The 22663-nt window shown below is 40.8% G+C and overlaps 1 protein-coding gene across 1 annotated transcript in view; it reads right to left on the bottom strand.

The window, feature by feature from the left end:
- Focad (focadhesin) overlaps nucleotides 1–22663 on the bottom strand; it is a 307188-nt gene that overhangs the window by 269313 nt on the left and 15212 nt on the right. Inside the window, exons 2-4 of the mRNA XM_052176733.1 lie at nucleotides 11185–11273; nucleotides 8248–8322; nucleotides 3767–3921 (exon numbers count right to left, since the gene is read on the bottom strand). Of these exons, the coding sequence (XP_052032693.1) occupies nucleotides 3767–3921; nucleotides 8248–8322; nucleotides 11185–11241 (287 nt within the window). The 5' untranslated portion in view covers nucleotides 11242–11273. The remainder of the gene's footprint in view (nucleotides 1–3766; nucleotides 3922–8247; nucleotides 8323–11184; nucleotides 11274–22663) is intronic.

Below are 22663 nucleotides of genomic sequence, written 5' to 3'. Positions count from 1 at the left end.
GAGGGATAGAGGGAGAAACTCAGCAAGGGGAAATGGGGGGGGGGAGGATGCAACATTTGGGATGTAAATAAATAAATCCTAGCATGGAGGGGATAGTCCCATCCCAAATGTGGAGCTAATGACACTTAATCCTTACTGAGAAAGGGGAGTCAAGTTTTCTTGAAAGGCGTGATCTCTGGCACATTAACATTATTCTAGAGGCTATCCTCACAGCCAAGAGTATTTGGGTAGCACAAATTAGACTCAGTGGGTTTAAAGAGAAAATGAGGATACAAAGCCATATAAGTAGGAAGATAGGGATAAATGTGGGAGGAGTTGGAGTGAATATGGTCAAAATACATTGTATAAAATTCTCAAAGAATAAATTTATTTCCTAAATATTATCTTAAAGGATAGTCACTGAAGCACTGCCTGTATGCTGAATAAGTCTGGAAATGGGAAAATGGTAAATTATAAGTCTTCCATATACTAGATATCATGCAGCTAGAAAAAAAACATAAAATTCTATGTATTTATAGATCTTTATATTTATGAACATGTTCTCATATACATTTTTCACACACACACATACACACACAAAAATGTAGCATCAGGAATACTTTATGAAAGCTAGAAACTGACTCAGTACTGACTACTCTTCCAGAGGACCCAGGTTTGACGCCCAGAACTCACAAGCTCACAACAATCTGTAATTTTAGTCCCAGAGAATCCAATGTCTTCCTCTGACCTCCATGGATACCAGGCATGCACACAGTACTCAGATATACGTGTGTGTGTGTGTGTGTGTGTGTGTGTGTGTGTGTGTGTGCGCACACGCATCTTTATATGTATATGCATACATACATACACACACATATATATATGGCTTCTGAAAAGGGGGAAATACATATGCATGTAGATTTTCAGTTATATAAATATATAACAGTTACATAAATATATAACAGTTAACAGCTATGTATAAATTATATGTATGTTATATGATTGAGAGAGAGAGAGAGAGAGAATGAAAAAGAGACAAAAAGATAACCTTTAAAAAGGCTAAAACCCAGTACCAGTCTACCACTACAGAAAAAAAAAACAAAGATCAAGGAAACCAGAAATTTTGCTTCCCAAGTCTATATAAATGCTATATCTAGTCTAAAACACATTTACACTTTAAGAAATAATACTGTTACTGGCAATTATAAACAGATGGCAGGCTTATTCACTATTATTAATGCTTATACTTTATGGTTTATAATAGTGATTAAGGATTTACACAAATGTGTGATTAATATTCCATGTGAGCATAATTTCATAAGCTAATCCTCTAGAATTAAAGGTGAATATCTAAACCTGGCCTAACTGCTCTTTTCTTTTGTTTAGATCTTACTTTATATGCATGAGAATTTTGTCTGTATGTATGTATATGCACCACACGTGTGCCTACAGATGGTGGTGGGCCACCATATGGGAGCATGGGAATCAAACCCAGATCCTCTGTAGGAGAGCAAGTATTCACAATCACTGAGCCATCTCTCCAGCCCTGAGGGCTATTTAACACACAGAGACACTGTTCTGTCCCTCTCAGTTGCTGAGACCCTAATGTAAAAACTACAACTCCAGCTTCTGTGTGCATGTCTATAAGCACATCTGCCACAGCGTGCAAGAGGACAACTGTGGGAGGTGGCTCTCTCCTCCCATCACCAGTCCTCATGGCTACCTTTACCCACTGGGCCAGCACCCAAGCAATATGATGCACCATGCAAGTAAATTCTACACTCACAGATTTTAGAGCTTGTCAAAGCTATGGGGGATGGGCGCCATTATTGGTACCTGATAAATGAAAGAAATAAGACAAAAATCTGCATGGCTTACTTAAAGCTGACTAGTAAGTAAGAAAGACATTAAAAAAATCCTCTGAAAAAATCCTCTCAGAGGGACTTTTTAATGGATCCTAAAACCACTTTTCTAAAATTACCAATATACTCATCTGTGTGTGTGTGTGTGTGTGTGTGTAGAAATAGACATAATAGGGCTGGAGAGATGGCTCAGAAATAAGAGCACTGACTGCTCTTCCAGAGCTCCTGAGTTCAATTCCCAGCAACCACTTGGTGGCTCACAACCATCTGTAATGGGATCCCAATAACCTCTTCTGGTGAGCCTGAAGACATTGACAGTGTACTCACACATATAAAATAAACAAATCTTTCAAAAAGAAAAGAAACAGACAAAATGAATAGATTTTAGTGATGACAAAATCCTTACCTTTTTTAGAACCATTCGGTCATCTACTAAGTTCAAAAATTGTGTCAGATACGTATAAAATAATAGTTTGAAAGAAAAAAATAAGCTACAGAGCAAAAAAGGCACAAGTATTTGGGCTGATTCTTGAAGAACAATGAACATGACAGCAGAGGAGGAGGAGAAGGAGCACTCACCTCAGGTGGAGGGGAATAACTGCATTCTATCCAAGCAGAGGGCTCATGTGAAGAAACACAGTGTAAAAATGGAAGGCCAGCGCTAGGTTGAGAAGACTTACACAACATGTTACAGGACTTAGAGTTACAGATAGATATCAAAGAAAGCCAATAATCAAATAATACACAACGAGGTGACTAGAGAGAAGAGAATAGGTTTACAAAAAGAAGTTAAAAGAATCGAGATAATGAAGACTGACAGATCCAAAGCAGCATGGTCTCTATACACTGAAGTCACAGCGACTCTGGAGCCATGAAAGAGATTAAGCACTCTGCATTGTGATGTGAGAAGAAAGAAGACATGAGCGAGGACGACTGGGAAGCTCCGGGCCACATGAGCCACCGCCGCAGCGGCAGCGTCATGCAGGTCACCTGAGGTCAGTGTGAAGCATTGCCACTGAGAAACAAAGCAGAGCTTCTGGCCAACTGTCCACCTGGACAAACTGTGGGCACTGGTCAGTGAGCAGTCTCCGGTAAATGTTCCCCACAAAAGACTGGAGTCGCCCCATCACTGATGTGGTGCACCTGAGTTACCATGAAGTTCTAGAGAGCAGAAGGGTCCCTTGTCATCATGAAGGGAAGAGCAGGAGAAAACAATTATGTCGGGGTGCCTGTACCTGAGTGACCTGAAGCCACATAGAGAGGTTCATTAAACAACACACTTTTCCAGAAAACCATTTCTCCAAGCAAAGAGCAGCAACTCCTTTTCAGAGAGTTGGTAGTTTGATACTTTTGTTTTGAATTTTTCTGTTTCCTTTTGTTGGTAGAGCTAGTGCAAGAACACAGATACTCAACTGCCCTACAAAAGCACTGTACCACTGAGCCATACAATCTTACAGGTAAGCACTGCATCACAGAGCCTCACCCAACTCTCATCTTTCAGGGAGGATGTTACAGGTGCTCCTGCTCCAAACATCATCCTGTTGGACTATCTTAAAAAGGAGCCGACCTATATTGCCCTCCACCATTCTATTACCCTCTGTTTGTGAAAGCACCAAATATGGCTATATAAAACAAGTTCAAAGGGCGTGCTCCCTAGGAATACTCAGAAGACACGCTCCAATGTCATCAAAAATTTAAGAAAAGCTCATGCTATAATTCTCTAACACACATCACTGGTGCCAAGGGCTGACTGCAGATAGCCAATACAAGGTAAGAACCACGTCGCTGTGTAAGTAGAATGCCTATGCCAAGCCTCCTTCTTAAAATAAATCAGTTCATTATTGCAGCATAAGTTTGTGATCCTTTGCAAGGGATCAGTTAGCTGTGTTTCTAAAAGCTTTAACCAAACATGGCAGCACGTGTACCTGGCAGAAGGAATCAGGTTGAGTATCCCATTGAGAACGTAGCTGAACTCCGCGTGACCCTGAGCGACAAGTGCCACCAGTCCCTCACTGCAGGCTGTTCGCACAACCACATGGTCACTGCAGCACTTCTCCCACAGCAAGTTCAAGGCAGGCGTCTGAAAGCAAACCAGTGATTAAAAGACACTTAGGGTGAGGAGAAGAATGCACGCAAGCACATCAACATGTAATTCACTCACAGTGGGCTAGCTTCTGTACCAAGGAGGATGCTACTGTCACTTTGTTCCTGCAGGGAACTAAAATCTCGCTTCCAGGAATGGGGACAGATTTGTTTGGATGCAGTGTCTCTCTCCCTGGTGTCTGCCTACACAACAAGGCTGGCTGTAGGCAGAAGTATCAGCCAAACTCAAGCATCAGAACACAGTGTGGACTTGGCTCTATTTCCTGCTGAGCTGCAAAATTTGACTGGACCCCAACAGTATCCCTTGGTCTATCCGTTCACTAAGCTGAACACCAAATACTGTCTGTGCCTGAAGCTTCTGCAGCCATGACATTGTCAAAGGGTTCCCGCTCTTCTGCATGCATGCACCTCAGCTCCATCCACACTTGTGCTGAAACCTCTCCACTCAAATGTGGGCCATGACAGTGGGAGCCATGCAGGACAGAGGACTAGCAACTGACCATTGAAATGGCTAGCAGCATATCCCCAAGGAATTATTTTGACAAGAAAAATGTCATGACTTTTCCCTCACTCTAAGAGTCTACATCCGTTAACAGAAACATACCAGATGGAAACACAAGTCAAGAGAAATTCTGATTCTGAAAACAGAACTGTTCAGCGTTTTAACTTTCTCAGAACTCATAGACCCCTGTGTCAGAAAGATCCACTAATAAGTAATAAATCCATATTTAAAGGCATTTTGGGCTAAACCTGTTGAGGTTTACCTCCTTTTTTGTTTTTTAATTTAAAAAAAATAGTGATGGTAACATAAGAATATAATCTCAGTAAGGGTGAGGTAAGAATACAAGAGCCCTTGGTTATAGAGCAAATTTAAGATCAGCCTAAACTACAAACAAACTTGTTACTTAAAATAATGATGATGATGATGATGATGATGATGATGATGATGACGATGACGATGATGAGCTGGGGGAAGGCTTGGTGTCTAAGGGCATGCACTGATTATTCCTCCAGAGGACTCAAGTGTGATCCCCAGAAAACACCATATAAGTAGTTTGACTAGAACATGTACCTGCTTACATGGAATTTAAAGTAATAACAAAATTAATGATGATAAACACATAATGAAACTACTTTTTCTTTTGATACAGCTTAATAGAGTAATATGGTTCAGAGCTGTGGGATGGTTCAGTGAGCAAGAAAACTTATAGCACAAGCAGGGCAGACTATCACCTCAGGACAGCAGGAGACAGGCACACTGGGGCTGGCCAGCCTCCAATCAAACTGAAACCAAAGCTCCAGGCCCACTGGGAGACCCTGGCTCAAGGGAATAAGGCTGAGAGTGAGGGAACATAGGACAGGACGCCGACTGCCTCCTATAACCTTCACACTCACAAAAAAGGTGGGCCCACCAGCATACAGACTTGTAAGACAACATACATATACCCCCACACCACACACACATTTGCCTAAACAACACATATACAATACACACATATACATATGCACACCACATCATACACACCACACCCTCACATATACAAACCATACCAACCACAGCACATACACACACTACATGCCACATACAACACACACCAAGCATATCACATACCACACATCACATATACCATAACACATACAAACATCATATACCACATACATCACATATATATCACATACCGCACACACACTAAACCACATACCAATCATGCACACACATACCACACCATACTGCATACCACATAATACACCACATATACCACATACACACATACCACACATACCATATACCACATGCACATACATAACATGCTGCATACACACATACCACACCCCATAAACACATACCATACCATATTGAAAACCATATCACACACCAAACATACACACACATCAAATACAAGCACACCACAACACCATACACTACACACATAGTACATGCCACATACATATACAAACCATACACGATACACACATGTATCACATACCACATCATACAACATACATACACATCTCATATATTTAGCACAGCACATACCATACACATATACCATATTTCTCATACCACAACACACAACACACATACATACCATACCATATACCATATATACAACACACACATATCACACCAAATCTCACACACACTGCACACACACACCACATACTATGCATATACACACATCATATTACACCATACACATACACACAACATCATACACACCACACACCATACATATATATACTACCCATCACACTACACATAAACATACAAACCACATACCACACACCACACACACAAACACCCGCTGTTGCCTCCGCCACCGCCACCGCCACTGCCACACACTACCACACCAAATTAAAAAGAAGAACTCTACAGTTCAAGGAAAACTCAGGGTCTCCAGCTCCCCCTGAAGTGAACAACACTGTGCTCCACTCCTCTTTAGCTCCTAAAAAAAATCTGTGCAGTCCTAAGACCCACTATTAAAGAACAACAGAGTTAAAAGTCAGTACTGTAGAAAGGAAATCTTTACATTGTTTCCCCTTTTATTTAGAAGAAAATTTCTTTTCACAATAGCCCAGGGTCCTAAATGCCATCATTCCACTACCAAGCCAGAAAAATAAGATAAATGGATGAATAAACTCGCCTGAGATGATACTGTCCTGGCGGAGGTAGGCATTCATTTGTTAGCAGAAGAGGAAACATTTAGTTAAAAGGATTTAGCATTCAATAAATCCCAGCAATTTAAGTAAAATCTCTAGGTCTTCTCGGAGGATATAATGTGATTACAGGCAGGATTGGGATGGGGCTTCTCAGGAAACCTGATTTCCATGACTATTACAAACACTAGATAAATGCCAGTTAGTGAAACACCACTACACTTACTTCCACATATCAACAGGCACTGTAAAGATATATGATATAGAGTGGCCAATCAGGAAGAATGTGAGGTACAGCAATATGGCTCCATCAACAAAGGTGCTTGCTATCTAACCTGACAAATCGAGTTCAAATCCTAGGATTTACAGGGTGAAAGAAGAAAACAGACGGTCACAATCTCTCCTCTGACACACCAAAGCACACTGAGGCACATCAGCATGCACAAATACACATATATGTACTCATGTGTAACAAAGAGAAAGTAAGGAAAAGGAAATTGATTTGTTTTTGTCAGGGAAGAGAACCTTCTTATTTCTACAGTTTACACACAGGCACCTGCGCTCAGCAACTTCCCGTCTAACAAGTCAAAACACACAATACCAACTGGCCAAAGCCCAACCAGTTCATCTCAGCTCCTAGGAGTCGCTTTAAATCTGGGTACTTACCTGCTGTGTGGCGGGTGGGAAGCTTTCTTCCAACACCAACCCTCAACACAGGGTCTTTCCCACTTAGACCTCACACTCAGGGCTGAGATGAAGCGTGAGAAGGCTCTAAGACCCAAACACAGCCCACCACTCTGTCCACAGTCTCTACAGCTAAAAGCATTCCCTCAGAGAGGATTCTGCCACCTTCTCAGCGTGCCCTCCTCATGCCCTCCCTGGTTTTCCACCAATAGCTAACGGACCGACCCTCCTTACACTTTATGTCTACTCCTGGAGTAGACACAATGTCCAAGCTTAAAAGAACGATATAGAATAAAAACATGGCACACCAAAGGAAAAGGAGGGAAGAAGATAAGGGGGAGGAAGTGGGAGATGGAAGAGATGGGAAGAAGGAAGGCAAAGGCAGAGGAGGGAAGGAAAAGGAGGAGGAAAAAGACAAGATCTGTAGGCAAAACTCCTCAGCTCAAGAGCATTTCTACACTGACCTGAACTACAAAGGAAGCGGGTGAGTGGTCCCGCAGACACAAGTATCTATATAAAACAATCAAGTGGACTATCTTAGTCTGCTCCCCACTACTGTGACAAGGACCACAACCAAAAAGAACCAGGTGAGAAAAGGGTGTATTCCAGCTTATGGTCCATCATGAGAAATCAGTACAAACTCAGGGCAGGAACTGAAGCAGACTCCATGAAGGAGCAGTGATTTCGGATTTACTCCCCTAGCTTGCTCAGCCAGCTTTCTGATACAACCCAGGACCACCTGCCGAGGGGTGGCTCTTCCCACAGTAAGCTGAGCCCTCCCACATCAGCTATTAATCAAGAAAATGTCCCACAGGGTTGCCCACAGGCAATCTAATGGTGCATTTTCTCAATTGAGGCTCCCTATTCTCAAGATGATCCTGACCAGTATCTATTTGACAAAAAGCCAGCCAGTGGCAGGTGTACACACACGACGACAACAACAACAAGGTTACACACAGACCTGGTTTGTGGATTGGCGTATCTTTTCTGAAACTCCATGTTCTTTTAAGACGGCAGCAATAAGATGACCTACAGCCTAAAAGAACAAACAAAATTAATGAAGATATTCACTTAGAAGCTCTTTCCAAAGAGTGCAGTGAAAAAGAATCAACATCATATTCATTTTCATGTATAAGCAAGCCAAGTTGTCAATTGGTAAGATGAAAGGCCCTTTGTTGTGTGCCATGCAGAAAGCACTGAACGAGGCACTCAACATGTGTAGCCCAAATCCTCAGAACATTCTTCAAAGTAGGTAATTTATCCCAGTTCAACAATAAACAAACCATACTTTATAGATGCTAATATCATCAACCTTCAGCTCAAACTCCTGTCACCTAGTTTTAAAGATAATTTGGAATTACATAATCCACTGCAACATGAGGCAGTCTTTAAAACCTTCTTTGTATCTAAATCCAATGTGTCATGTTTCATGGCATCCTTTGTGAAAAATGGAGAAAAATTCACCCTCATTTTTATGGATACAGTCTGTACAGACCTGAAAAATATCTCTTTCTTCCTCTACCCTGTTCTCCCTCCTCTAGACCCTACTATTTTCATTTTTTCTAATGTTCGTGTGTGTGTGTGTGTGTGTGTGTGTGTGTGTGTGTGTGTGTATTTGTGTGTATGAGCCACAGCAGGAGAGAAGATAACTTAGAGAAGTCAATTCTCTCTTTCTACCATATGGGCCCAGAGATTCAAACTCAGGTCATGCTCAGGCTTAGTGAAAAGTATCTTTACCCACTGAGCCATTTCATAGCCCTATGTTAATTTATTTAGCCCTTTCTGGGTTTTGGGTCTTAAGTTTTCAGTCTCACTAATCTCTAAAAGTTTCCCACATCCTGCTTTAGTCAAAGAGCCCAAATGAAAATCAAGCTCTAAGAGAGTTGATTATACAAATACATAAATGTCATTTCCTCTGCCTCAGTGCCTGGCCCTGTTCTTCAGGCCTAACCAGCACTGCTGAGTGACAGGAAATTGGCTAGCAACAATGGTTAACTATTTTGTACGCTAGGGAAATTTCCACTAATACAACAGTATATCCTGCACTTGGGACCACTTACAATAGTGCTGAAAACAGCTGTCAGTGTTGGGAAGTCTCTAGAAGAGCTCAAAGAACTACACCGCACCCGCTCCCCTCCTGCACATATGCGCGTGTGGTTCAAATGTTCTGAGGTTCAAATGATTTAAGACCCCTATACTTGAATTTTGAGAAATAAATCACTCACTAACATAAAGGTAAACTATAGCTCGATTTGCTGTCTCTCATCTCCTCACAAAAGGATAAGAAAACTGAGGAGCAATGAGAACCCTGCGTTTCTATCTCACAAACTATACGGTACGTGTGTGCCACTGAATACCTGACCATCAGCTGAAAGAACACAGCATAACCCATCACCAAAAAATAAAAGGGCTGCCAATTAATCTATGATAAAGAGTGCTGCCTGGAATTTGAACTTTTTACTTTAGATTGAACTCTTCTAGAGTCACTTAAAAAATAATGGACAAGCTCACAAATGCACACACAGTACCCACTGTAGCTCAGCTGCTGTCAGCAGTTGCTGGATGCCATCTAAGCTCCAAAAGGCAAAAGGGTTGAATGTCAGTCAATGGGGTGTGGTCCTATCTCAAAGCAGTGGTTAAGTAAGAACATGGTATATGATTCATAAAGACAGGGCACACTTGCAAGAACCTAAAGACCAACATAAAATGCAACAGAGACTTACAAAAAAAACTACTGCCCACGTTTAGAAAAAGGGACTAAAAGAAACTAAACTTCATGTTACACATCTCCCCACTCACAAGATTCAGCTTCTCTGATCTGCTGTTTCATTCATCTTTTAAAACATCAGCAATACTAGCCTAGCTAGCCTACGTGGGGCTGACATACCTACACATCCCATGCATTATACTACCTTGCTACTTCATTCCATAACCAAACTGAAATAGAGAACATACAATAACTAATACATATACACATTTTTCTTCATTTAACTGTAACACATGTCAGCATTTCCTTTTGATTATGTTAATGAAGGTTATGCAGGAACAGAAAAATGAAAACTGTGAACAGTATCTTCCTCATCTTCTTCTTCAGGGGAAGAACCTGTGTTGCACAGAGCAGGATATGACTTCAACTCAGCCAGATAGAAGGGAATCTTGCATAAGGAGTGTTCTACTCCTCATGGAAGGGTTCCCCACTTCCCAGCTCAGTCAATTCCCACAGCAGGCATCTCCGAAGGCAACTGCTGAAGCATCCAAGAGGCTTTCCAGGCTAAGTCTTCAGACTGGCTTTCACTGGCTGTTTAGCTTTACTCATAGGAAGAGACATTAAGCTATTATGGTACTGAGGTTTACTAGAATGTTTCTACTCATCCAGCAGAGAGAAACCGTTACTGGTTTAACCACTTGTCTTAATTATTGAAAAGCTCTGTAAATTAAATTATCCCAATTTCCCATCTCAGCAGGTAGATATTACATTAATCCAGAATGCTTTAATTATTAAATATCATTATTCTGAAATCTAGTATGCTTAATAATTGTAGAGAGGTAGAATTTATCATTTTAAACATTAATCTTTCATACTCTGTGGAGATATATAAGAAACCATCTATCTCTGTTCCCAATTATTAAACATAGGCAAAAAGAATAAGCATATTCAAAAATCTACTAATCAAGAGTATCTCTAGGAGGAAAACATATAAAATAAATAGAAGCTGAAATTGAACAATTTTAAACATTAGTTTTTCTAATTGAAATATACTTACTAGTCATATAAATGTTGCTTACTAAAATAAACCATGAGTAGAAGAAAATATTTCATGTAAAAATACAAAGTTCAATTTATGGTGCATCAAAAGTGTCCTTTTGTTACCATGAAGCAAAAATAAATAAAAATTACCTGTGACTGGATAAGAGAATTCGGAAAATCAAACCTTTTCTTGATATCATCTGTCATTTTTGCTTCTCTTACAGGTTTATACACAGTTCCTATAATCAAAACAAGAGATTTATTAACCCCTTGGAGTTCAAACCAATTATTCCTCAAACCATATAAAAGTAATTTTAGAAGACAACAATGGAAATAAAGCAGGAACCCCTGCAGATACTTCTTATCATAACCTTTTCTGTTAACTAGTTCAATGCTCAAAAAAGTCATAAACTAAAAATGCCCAACAACTCTGTGTTTTCCCACAAGTTAATCCTGAAACAGATGAATTCATATAACAGAAACATTAAAAACCAAATTATTTTAATTCCAAAGCTCAGCCACATAGTTAATGCTTTCATGAATCAAAACTTACAAGACAGAGCTAAAAAAAAATGGAGGGGGGGATGGCCTCAGTAGTTAAGAGCATGTGCTTTCCATGATTTTAAAAAAAAAAAAACAAAACTGAGGTTCAACTCCCAGTATCCACACGACAGCTCACATCTGGGGCACCTACATGCATGTACAGGATACACATACACTCAGGCATTCCTGCATACATATAAGATAAAATACAAATAAGTCTTTAAACAGAAAAGTTTAAGGGAGAGTCAAACTGTGGCAAAATTGTTTAAGCTTATACCTCCTTTTGATACCAGCTTTGATCTCAGCAAGAATCCAACTGCAGCTGAACTACAGGAAGTTCAGCTGTGACCTCAAATCCTGCACATCCAAACAAACTACTTGTCTGTTAAAAGAACAAACGAGGACTCAGCACCAGTGTTTTTTGTTTACACCAAACTCTCAACCCTACTGCTCTCAAAAAGAGGAGGGGACAAAGGAGAGGACAAAATAGGAAGGTCTCCCTAGGGGCCAACTTACCCAACTCCCATGCAGAACTGATCTCATCAAATCCTATTCCTGGTAATCTCATCCTGTTCATTACAGCACAGTGTAAAAACTGTCCACACACAAGATGCTCTGTTTTGAATATGGTTTGAATGTGTATCCACAAGGATTCACGCTTTGAAATTTAACCTCAATTGTGGGCTCTTCAGAGGGTGAAAAGCCAGCTGAAATAAGGGGTTTGGAGGTGTGGTCTTTAAGAGGTGATTAGGTTTAATAAAGTCATGGGGCATGCCCTTCTTTGAAGCATAGTTTTATATGAAGGAAACAAGCCAAACAGTGGTGCACACTCTCAATCCCAGCGCTCAGGAGGCAGAGCCAGGCTTATCTCTGAGTTTGAGGCCACCCTGGCCTACAGATCAAGTTCCAGGCCAGCCAAAAATTCTGTCTCAAAGAAAAAAGAAAAGAAAAAAGAGGAGGAGGAAGACACAACCCAGAAATGACTCAAACACACTCCTTGTTTCTTGTTTCTTGCCACATGAGCCATGAGAGGCTTCAGAACTCTGCCAGCAAGGAGCCCATCAAAACTACAGTTACATCCCTTAGCCTTAGATACTTCATTACAGTAATGCATGATAGTTACTTCATGAAAAATAAGCACACACACACACACACACACAGAAGTGCCGTACTGAAGCTGCAGCATCTTTAACTACTTTCTTCACTTCTTCAAAGTTAAATTCCCTGAGAGTGATTTATGCCTCTTTGATTCAACATCTATGTCCAACTTTACTCCCTTGAATTACTCTGACAATTCATGGCACTGACACAATTTGCTCTAAGATTGCAAACTCCTGCTCCACCTAAATGTACTCACGACCTTAAGCAAATTGCTAGTTCTTCAGTTTCCCCTACTGAGTCAATCGCAACTTCCTTGAATTTTCTTTTAATTCCACACCATATCATAACAGAATACCTAAAGTGAATCCTTAGGAAACCCAGGAAAGGGAGATGGGGGGGGGGGGTGAGACTGGGGTTGGTCTGTAAAGACATACACTCACATCTTGGGATCCATTCACTTGTTTAGCACATATTTAAGTGCTACCATATCTAAGCAGTGTTCTAGGTGCCTAGGCTACAAAATAAATAAAACAGACCAAGGTGGCTCCTGCCATGGAACTTACCATCTTACGAAAGAAATCATTTTTTTCTTATAGAAAATGTAGGTTGGGCATAGTGGTGTGTGCCTTTAACCCCAGCACTTGAGGACAGAGGTAGGCAGAACCCTGTGAGACCAACCTGATCTATATCAGGAGTTCCATGCCAGACAGTTGAAGATGTTGGTGTATGCCTTTAGTCTCAACACTCAGAAGGCAGAGGCAGGAGGATCCCTGGTAGTTCAAGGTCAGCCTGAGCTCTATAGTGAGTTCCAAGCCAGCCCTTTCCAGGCTTGCTAGAGCTACACAGTGAAATCCTGCCTCAAAGGAAAGCTGACTCAAATAAGTTGTCCTCGGACCTACACACACACACACACACACAAATTTTTATTTTTACTTTTTAAATGAGGCATGTGAATCTAAATTGGGAAAGGCTTTAGTCAGAGATGTAAATAATGACATACATTTATTAAAGAACTGAAGAGGACCAAAAGCAAGAAATATAACACTGCTTAACCCAGACTTTATGGGGCACATGTATGTGATCATGCAATCAAGGAAGTAGCTGCTCACCAGCAGTCTTTTCCAGACACACAGGAGAAACACTTCTCTACAGTGGACACCCCTTCCCCGGCTGAGGTTCTCATACCCAGACTCTCAACCTGTTCTTGTCCCTCAATGGAAACGCATAGCAAGCATCAAGTCCAGATCTTTCAACAATTCCAAACTCACTCCTATGAGTTCCAAAGGCAGCAGACATCAGCTGTCAAAGCAAGACTGCTCGTCCTCTCAGAAGAGCTGTAGTTTCCCTCCCCACCACTCCCTAAACTCAGCCACAGTGCACTGGGTTTCTAGCTCCACATTTACTCTTCCCCCTTTACCCTAGGAGACTTACTCCTTCCCTCTGGGTTTTCTCCAGTACCCGGTCAGTCTTGGGGCTCTCTGAGTTGGAGTGTGCTCCCTGTACCTCTGTCTGATTGGCTCTCCTCAAACTGTTTCTACCACTACATCATTCCCTGTGTAGAACTCTAATGTTTTCAGCTGCCTCACAAATTAGGTGTAAGGGCAGATGCCTAGCTTCTGTCTATCAACAACCTCATCTGCTCACTCCCAAGTGATTTGATTTGAGACAGTCACCCATATGGACTATCCTCTATATACTCCCACTACTTAAGACTAAATTCCTTTCACAGCACATCTGTGAAGCCTTTCCCAACTGGCTACAACCAACACTAATTTCCTTTCTTTTTTATTACTGCCTTTGGTATGACTCACACCATCCCAGGTTCATTTACCAGAAATCATTTTCTGTAAGGGGCCAGATATTAATTACTCAAATATGCCATTGTCAGACAAAAGCAGCTGTAGACAATATTTAAGAAACTATTTTAAAAAAAATAAAAGAAAAAAGAAGAGGGGGAGGGAAGAAGGAAGGAAGTGAAAGAAAGGAAGGAAGAAAGGAAAAGAAAAGGAAGGAAAGGAAAGGAAAGGAAAGGAAAGGAAAGGAAAGGAAAGGAAAGGAAAGGAAAGGAAAGGAAAGGAAAGGAAAGGAAAGGAAAAGGAAAAGGAAAGGAAAAAGTACCAAAGGCTGGAGGGATGGCTCAGCCATTAGGAGCATGCCTGCACACTGCTTTTACAAAGGACCTGAATTCAGTTCCCAGCACCCAAGCTGGGTGAGTCAACATGCTCCAGGGGATCAGACACCCTTTTCTGGTCTCTGCAGTACCCACACATCCCCATACACAGATAGACACACATACACACAATTAAGAATAAAATCAATCTTAAAAAAGAAAGAACTAGTGTGGCTACATTGTGGTATCACCTTATTTTAAAAGGCAGGTGTTAAGTGAGCCACAGTTTGCTAACTACCGGTGCACATAACATGTTTCAATTAACTCACCGATTTTCTTGACAGACTGCTGAAATTAGTATCCAAATTTGGCTCTATGCCAACTGAATCATCTCCCTCTTATTGTTTATAAAATGAAAATGAATTTGTTAGCAAAGGAAGGAAAGGTTTTTACATCTATAAAGAAAATTTTCACATTTTGTTTTATATATGGGCTGCAAAAGGAAGCAGCATGCAATAGTCTCAAAGACAGGCAAAGGATGCTTTACATTACTCCTTTTAATAAGAAGTAATATAAAAACAAGCCTTGGACAAAAATAGTACAGCTCTAAAGTAATGCATAATTCAGCAAGGGTCTCAACTAATGGGGTCCAAGCGCAGTTTCCCAATAATCTAATATTACTCAGCAGAAGACAGACTCGTGTCCAGAAAACAGATGGCAATTGACATGACAACTGACTTCTCAGACATCAGCACAAACACAACTGAAGAAGAAAACATTTGCTATGCACTCAGACGCAGGAGCAGAAGATGAGTCAGGCCATTGGGTCCAAGTCGAGCCACCCAAAAACAATGACTGTCATTAGCAAGTGGGTCACTGTAAATAGAATGGAGTCTTAGTCAAAATTCCCAAAATACACATGGCAAATACCTCAGCCTTGAAATTTTTCAGTGTGGTGCAATACAGAGAGTAAGTACATCTTTAAATTTATGGTAACTTTGTCTTTCCTAGCAAAATGACCCATATACATTCTGAAAACCACCATCCAAGTTGCAGTATGGTTCATTATCAAACTTGATCAGCCATGCTAAGGCTACAAACTACAAGCATCTTTCATTTGCTGAAGACTTCAAGGTTAACAACAACCACTTGGCTTTGCAAGATATAAAAAATGTATTCTCTTAAGGAATTTCAAAAAAAGAATACATGTGGTTGCTCCAGCATTGTGGAGCATGTGTCCTTTATATTTAATATCTACTTCCTTTGGGCACTTGATACATTAAAGAAAATAATTATATATTACTTCCTATCATGACATTCTTACTAAAAGGAAGTCAGTCACAATATAATCCATGAATCACATACTACAAAGAGTGTCTGATTTTAAAAGATTTATCTCCAATCTGTCATGCTTTTTTTTTTTGACCATCTAAATCTAACTCAGAAACAGAATTTTTAATGAGGTCTTTTAACTCTCCATGAATCAAAGGATTTGTTTAATATAAGCAATTATCATATTATCTGCTAAGGTATTCATCCCCATACATATATTTCCAGGAAAATAAATCAATCAGTTGCACTCTGGAATAAAAGAGAAGCACACAGATGAAACACTGAGCAGTCATCCTTCCCTCTCAGCTTCTCCAGGATCGGAAAATACACACCATATATCACACAAAAATATTCTGTCAAACTTCAAATAAAAGGTATAATCTCAAGATAAATGAGAAAAAGCTATCAATTATATTCAAAAAGTGCTATGGAAACCCAGCAGAGGGAGTAGTTAATCATATTGGGAACTGGGAGAATGGAGGAGTTGTGGGGTCAGATGATCATAAAGACAGACATGACCGAGTGTTCTTGAGTACGAAACCCTAGGCAGGAAAAATTCAATCTTGGTAGAAATTGAGCTTAACAGAGTACCTTATTAAAGCTATTTTCCACAAGCAATGTGGTCAACAAATTGACAAATTAAATTATCACATTAACCAGACTTTGTTTCACAGACTCAACATCTAGGACTTCTTTTCTAAATAACATTTTATCAGCCACTGCGAGTATCAGTTAGGGGGCTTACTTAGTTTCTTCTAACACAAGTTTGGCTAGTGACACCTGCACATGGGGATATTAAACACATAAAAGATACTCCTCACCTTTAGGAAATATGTGTCAGCATCCTGATAGAGGCCTGAAATTGAACACAATACCAAATCCTATATACAAGCACTGTGACACTGTGATTCCATCTGATGACTGAGAGATATTGATAAACTGAGATTGATAAACTGATATTGATGACTGAGAGATAAAGGCCAAGAGGAGTATAGAGTACACCAATAATCTAGGTGACTGGCTGCCCTTTGAAGCTAGAGAGGAGTGGCTGGGAAATCTGTACTTCTCAAAGACTTACCCTGCTCACCAATATTTGTATCTTCCTGAGACTTCTGCCTAGACCCAAGTATCTCTTCATTCCTCTCTAAGGGCTGGCAGCAGGCCTTGCTCCAGTCCCAGTACTAAATTCTGATATCTATTAGAAGCTTGAGTTTAGCCTCAGCTCTTCTTTCAAAGCTTTAAACTCTGCCATGGGCATTCCTAAGTTAACAGGACAAGACATTTAAAAACACAGGTACGATTCCTATAGGGAGAAAGCTCATGGAGACTCAATGGAATATTTCTACCTTTAAAAGCAAGCTCAACAAAATAGCAACTTTCAATCACTGCCTTTTACAGAGAATCTAAAAGTATGTGAGCTAACAAAAGTAAAATGCATATATTTGGAGACCAGGTCTATACTCGGAGAGAGGTCTTTTATAGCAGAGACTGGCCTTGAACTTGCTATGAAGGCAAGGATGACCTTGACCTTCTGATCTCCTACCTCCATCTCCCAAGTGCACCATCATAACCAGTTGTATGTGGTATCAGAGATCAAGCCTAGGGTTTCATGAATACTAGGTAACTACTAACTGAGCTTAGTACTATCTCCAGCCCTGGAAAATACTTCATTAGTAATTCTAAACGCAAGATAAAGCAGAGGACCAAGTGGTCCGTCCAAGAGGACGGAGCCCTTTGCTCAATAGAGTAATTAGAGAAGACAGGAGCTGTATTTGGGGGAAAAAAAAAAAAAAAAACACCAGCCATCTCAACCCCTATCCTTTTGTACAGTCACGCTGTAATCTAACTAGTTTCACTTTTCCCAGTGTGAGTCTGGCAGGTTAGAGTCTGAGTGATGGGCCACTTCCCACTGGAGTCTGCTTGCTCCACACAACCCCATGAAGACTTTGAGAACAATTCCAGTCAAGTTATACACCTGAGGGCAATAACCTGGGATACTGTTATAAAAACAGCATGGAAGGGATAGGCATGTGGTGAACTCCTATAACTCAGTTCTTGGGAAAAGGTTAGAAAATGAAGAGTTCAAGGCCAGCCTCCACTACATAATGAGGCCAACCTGAGCTAAATCCTACCAAAGAAAGGAAGGGATGTAGTAAGTTCCAGCTACTCCAGAAGCGGAAGCAGGAGCACTGAGTTCAGCGCTGCCCACCTTGGGAATAAGACAACCTGCCACCCTACTGCGTCCACCACCACCCCCTACTCCCAGAAAAGGTTAAAGCAAACTGCCAAAGAGAAACCCACCATGGCAAAGTTGAGGTGAGAAGAGAAATGTTATGAACTTCCAATGAGCATTCATTCCAGTAGACCAGCTGTAATAACCAGCGTGCTACTCAGTCTTAAATAAGGTTACCTATACTTCAAGGACTGACTAAACCAGTGATATGAGTTGACTGATGACTCCTTGGTTGCAACTTCCTAAGTACATCAAACTGCTATCAAAGCTATCTTTACAGTTTAGTTCCTTCTAAGTTATCCCCACAGATTTTCAAATGAAAATCTAAAATAAGATGAAGTCAGGAAATTGGAACTCTTTGCCACCCGGGAGAACAAATCAACTGAAATAAGAAACAAAACCAACTGACTGATGCCTGACCTGTTACAGCACTTTCTCCAGTCTTGAATTTTAAAGTACCATATGTGCATACTTACACGCTAAATATTTAAGAGGATACAAATGAAAAGCGGTTGTTTCTTAAAACCTAAGGTCTTATTTATCCAAGGAATAAAAGTTTTATAGTAGCCAATCTAAGTCCTCAAAGATAGCCTTTTTTTACCAAATGGTAAATGGTTTGTTTTAAAAAGAATGATTATTACTCAGTATAAAACATTTTAAAACATTTTTATGCTCACACAAAAGAATTGTTACAACTTGGGAGGTTAAGGCAGGAGGATTCTGAGTACAAAGCTAGCCTGGGTTACACAGGGAGATCCAGTCTCAAAACCAACATAGTAAGAACAGGCAGCTAGCGGGATGGCTCAGCTGTTAAGAACATTTGTTTGGGGAGGGGAGTCCCTTGGTCCTGTGGAGACACAATGACCCAGCATAGGGGAATGCTAGGGCTCTGAGGAAGGAGTGGGTGGTAGGTGGGGGAGCACCCTCATAGAGGCAGAGATGTGGGGGAGTGGATAGGGGGATTCTGGAGGGGAAACTGGGAAAGGGTATAACATTTGAAATGTAAATAAATAAAATAACACACACACACACACACAAAACCACTTGTTGCTCTTACAAAAGACCAGAGTTCAGTTCACAGAACCACATCCGGCTCACAACCACCTGTAACCAGCTCCAGGGAATCTGGTACTCTCTGCTGGCCTATGCAAGCACCTGCACACACCTTCACAGACAGACAGACAGATGGACGACACATACACACACACACACACATACACACACACACAACATTTACAAGTAGTCATTCAACTATCAATGCACTTTACATGGATTAATTCCTATTAAGACCTAGGGTAAATATTCATTATGGGGGAGGGGAGACTAGATTTAGAAGCTGGTAAGATGGCTCAGCAGTGAAGAGGGCATACAGCTCTTGCAGAGGACCCAAGTTTGATTCCCAGTATCACATCCTACATCTTACAACCTCACAGAATTCCAGGCCAGGGTGGATACTTACACTCAAGTGGGCATACACACACAGAGACACAGACACTGTACATACTTAAAAAGAAAAAAGAAAAGAAACGGATCAAAAAGGATCAAAAAGACAGTAACCTTCCTGAGATAGTGTAATAAATGTAATAAGAGGCAGGTAAAGTCCAGCCCAACTAGTTTGGTTTCAATATGCACATTAAAATGACTAAAAACTAAATTTGGGTGAAGATTTGGGGGAACATGATCATTTGCATTTTCTAATTTTTTCCACAAAAAAACACATTTTGTGGTGGTGGGGGGGGGGGGGTTGTTTGCTGAGAATTTCACTGTTTCCAAGTCTAGCCTGGAACTTCTGAACTCAAGAGATTCTCCTGTCTCAGCATCCAGAGTAGGTAAAGACATCAGCCTGCACCAGTGCACTCAGAGTCCCTTTTCTATTTGTATTTTAACCAAGTTACAAATACAAAAATCTTCATTCCAATCTTAACATACTCTTTAGAAATAAGGAATACAGTTGGGCATAATGAAGAACACTTTTAATCTGACCACTGGGGTGTTGGGGGGCAAAGCAAGGCAGATCTCTGGGAGTTCAAGACCAGCCTGGTCTACACAGTGAGTTCTAGGACAGAAAAAGCTACATAGTGAAACCTTGTTTTGAAGGGGGAAAATAAATATAGACATGGTGGTACACACCTGGAACCCCTTAGTTACACTTAGTAAGCACTTAGGAGGTAGAGGTGGGAAGATCAGGAGCTCAAGGTCTTTCTCAGCTACACTATGAGTTCTAGGGCAGCATGGGTTACAAGAAAGCCAGTTTCAAAAACAAGCAAACAAAAAATGTCACAGCCAGGTAATCACAGCACTCAGAAGGCAGAGGCAGATGATCTTTCTGAGTTCAAGGGCAGCCAGGTGCACTTAGTGAGAGTTCCAGGCTAGACAATAGGACACACTGAGACCCTGTCTCAGAGAAGAGAGATGGGTGAGTGAGAAGAAATGAATGAGACAGAATAATGTTCTGATATCTAAATCACTTCAAGTAGGGAAATCTACCACTAAAGGATTCAAAAGTGTGAGCAGCATAAACAGAGAAAGAAAAATTAATGATGGAAGATTTTACTCACTGTTTATGCCTATGCTTATGCACAAGTAATATCGAAAATGGGCCAGTCTAATTTTAACAAATAGATTTAATTGGCTTTAAGACCACTTTAAAACTTACTCATTTTCAAAGAGAAATACAACCAGCATAATTTTTCAGTCTCTTGGTTGTTTCTCACATCAAAATAAGGCTTTACTCCTGGAAAGAATCCTGTAGACCAATTACAAGCTTAATGGCAATATTTTTCTTGATTTGTACAAAGTGACCAATCAACCTCATTTGTTATTTCTCATAAAATTAAATTACTAAATTCATGCAGAATAGAAAAGTTATAGCTTAGTGGTTTTAACTGTCATCCTTAGTTAACTAAAAGCAGACCAAATCAAAAGCAGAATTTTATAGTAAATTTCTCTATTGTTAACATGATCAGTGTATCCCAAAATGGACCCAGAGACTATCCCACAAGTGCAGCACAAAGTAACAATAATCACAAAGGGAAAAAGTTATTCCTGCAAGGCTGAAAAAATGGCGTAGGGTATGAACGCCTGTCCCAGCATCTACATCAGGTGGCTCACAACTCCAGCCCAAAACTGCTCAGTAGGTTCCCACTGCACTTTAAAATAAAACTCAACTCCTCACCACAACCCAAAGGCCTAATGTGAGCCACTCTCCTCAGTCCTTCAACCCGGCAGAGCTTCAGCTCACTCCTTCAACCCCTGAACACTTTCCCATCTGAGATCAAACCTCCTAGTCCCAAGCGTTCTTGTCCATGTTGTTCAATCGGCTGGTTCATCCTCTGCTTTCCATCCCCCTGAGCCTCCCTACCCTGCTATAGCACCCCAAACACAAGAAAGTCCCCGCTGTATCATGTGAGTTAAAAGTTAACTATGGTTTAAATGGGAATCTTAGGCTCTTTTTAACTATGGGACTCAGTGTGTGTGTGTGTGAGTAGGAGAGATGTTTGTTTGTTTGTGTTTTTGTTGTTGTTGCTGCTGTTACTGGGTTTATTTGCTGTTTTGTTTTTTCTTGAGACAAGTTCTCACTATGTAGCCTTGGCTGGCATGGAACTCAGTATGTAAGCCAGCTTGGCCAAAACCTCACAGAGACCCACCTGTCTGTGCCTCTCCTGTACACACCACCACACCCAGCCCATTTTCTTTCATAAGGAAATCTCATTGAAATAGGTGAGAGCCAAGTGCTCACCTAAGTGCTGACCCAGACACTACTACATGGAGATAGCTTCATTTCCACTAGTGAATGCTGGCTGGCAGGTAACCACATGTGACAGTTCAAAGCAGAGCTCAACTGAACAGGGAAATATATGCACAGATTAGTTGGGGTACATAAACCCATGGTTTGGAAGAACAGTGGAATGTTCAGAAAGAAACAAATATCCAAGAGCACAATGATGTAGAGGAAGCTGCTGCATGTTCTTTCTCAGTTCCTGCAGCTACCTCGAGGCTTAACATACAACGTGACATTGTATTTCAGGCGAAGAGAGTCTGTGTACATGGAGAGGCAGGCTCAGTCTCTAACGTCCCTCCAGCTTCTCAAGACGTGGAAGACTTGGAATTGTGAAGCGGCCATTTCCCTCTGGGTAGCAGCTGCATGTGCTCAGCCCCTGGATGCCAATTAGAAAGTGGATCAAGCAGGAAGAGTTCTCCCCAAAGCTACTGAATAATTACCCTGCACTTCTGAGTCTCTGGAGTTTCTGTGCCTTATTCATCACTGCAGAGCTATTCATATCAGCAGCTAATAAATGTCTGTTGAATAC

This window comes from Apodemus sylvaticus, chromosome 3 (assembly GCF_947179515.1).
Source record: "Apodemus sylvaticus chromosome 3, mApoSyl1.1, whole genome shotgun sequence".
Taxonomy (NCBI): domain Eukaryota; kingdom Metazoa; phylum Chordata; class Mammalia; order Rodentia; family Muridae; genus Apodemus; species Apodemus sylvaticus.
Note: the sequence above shows the minus strand (reverse complement) of the source record. Positions and strands in the feature narration are given on the sequence as shown.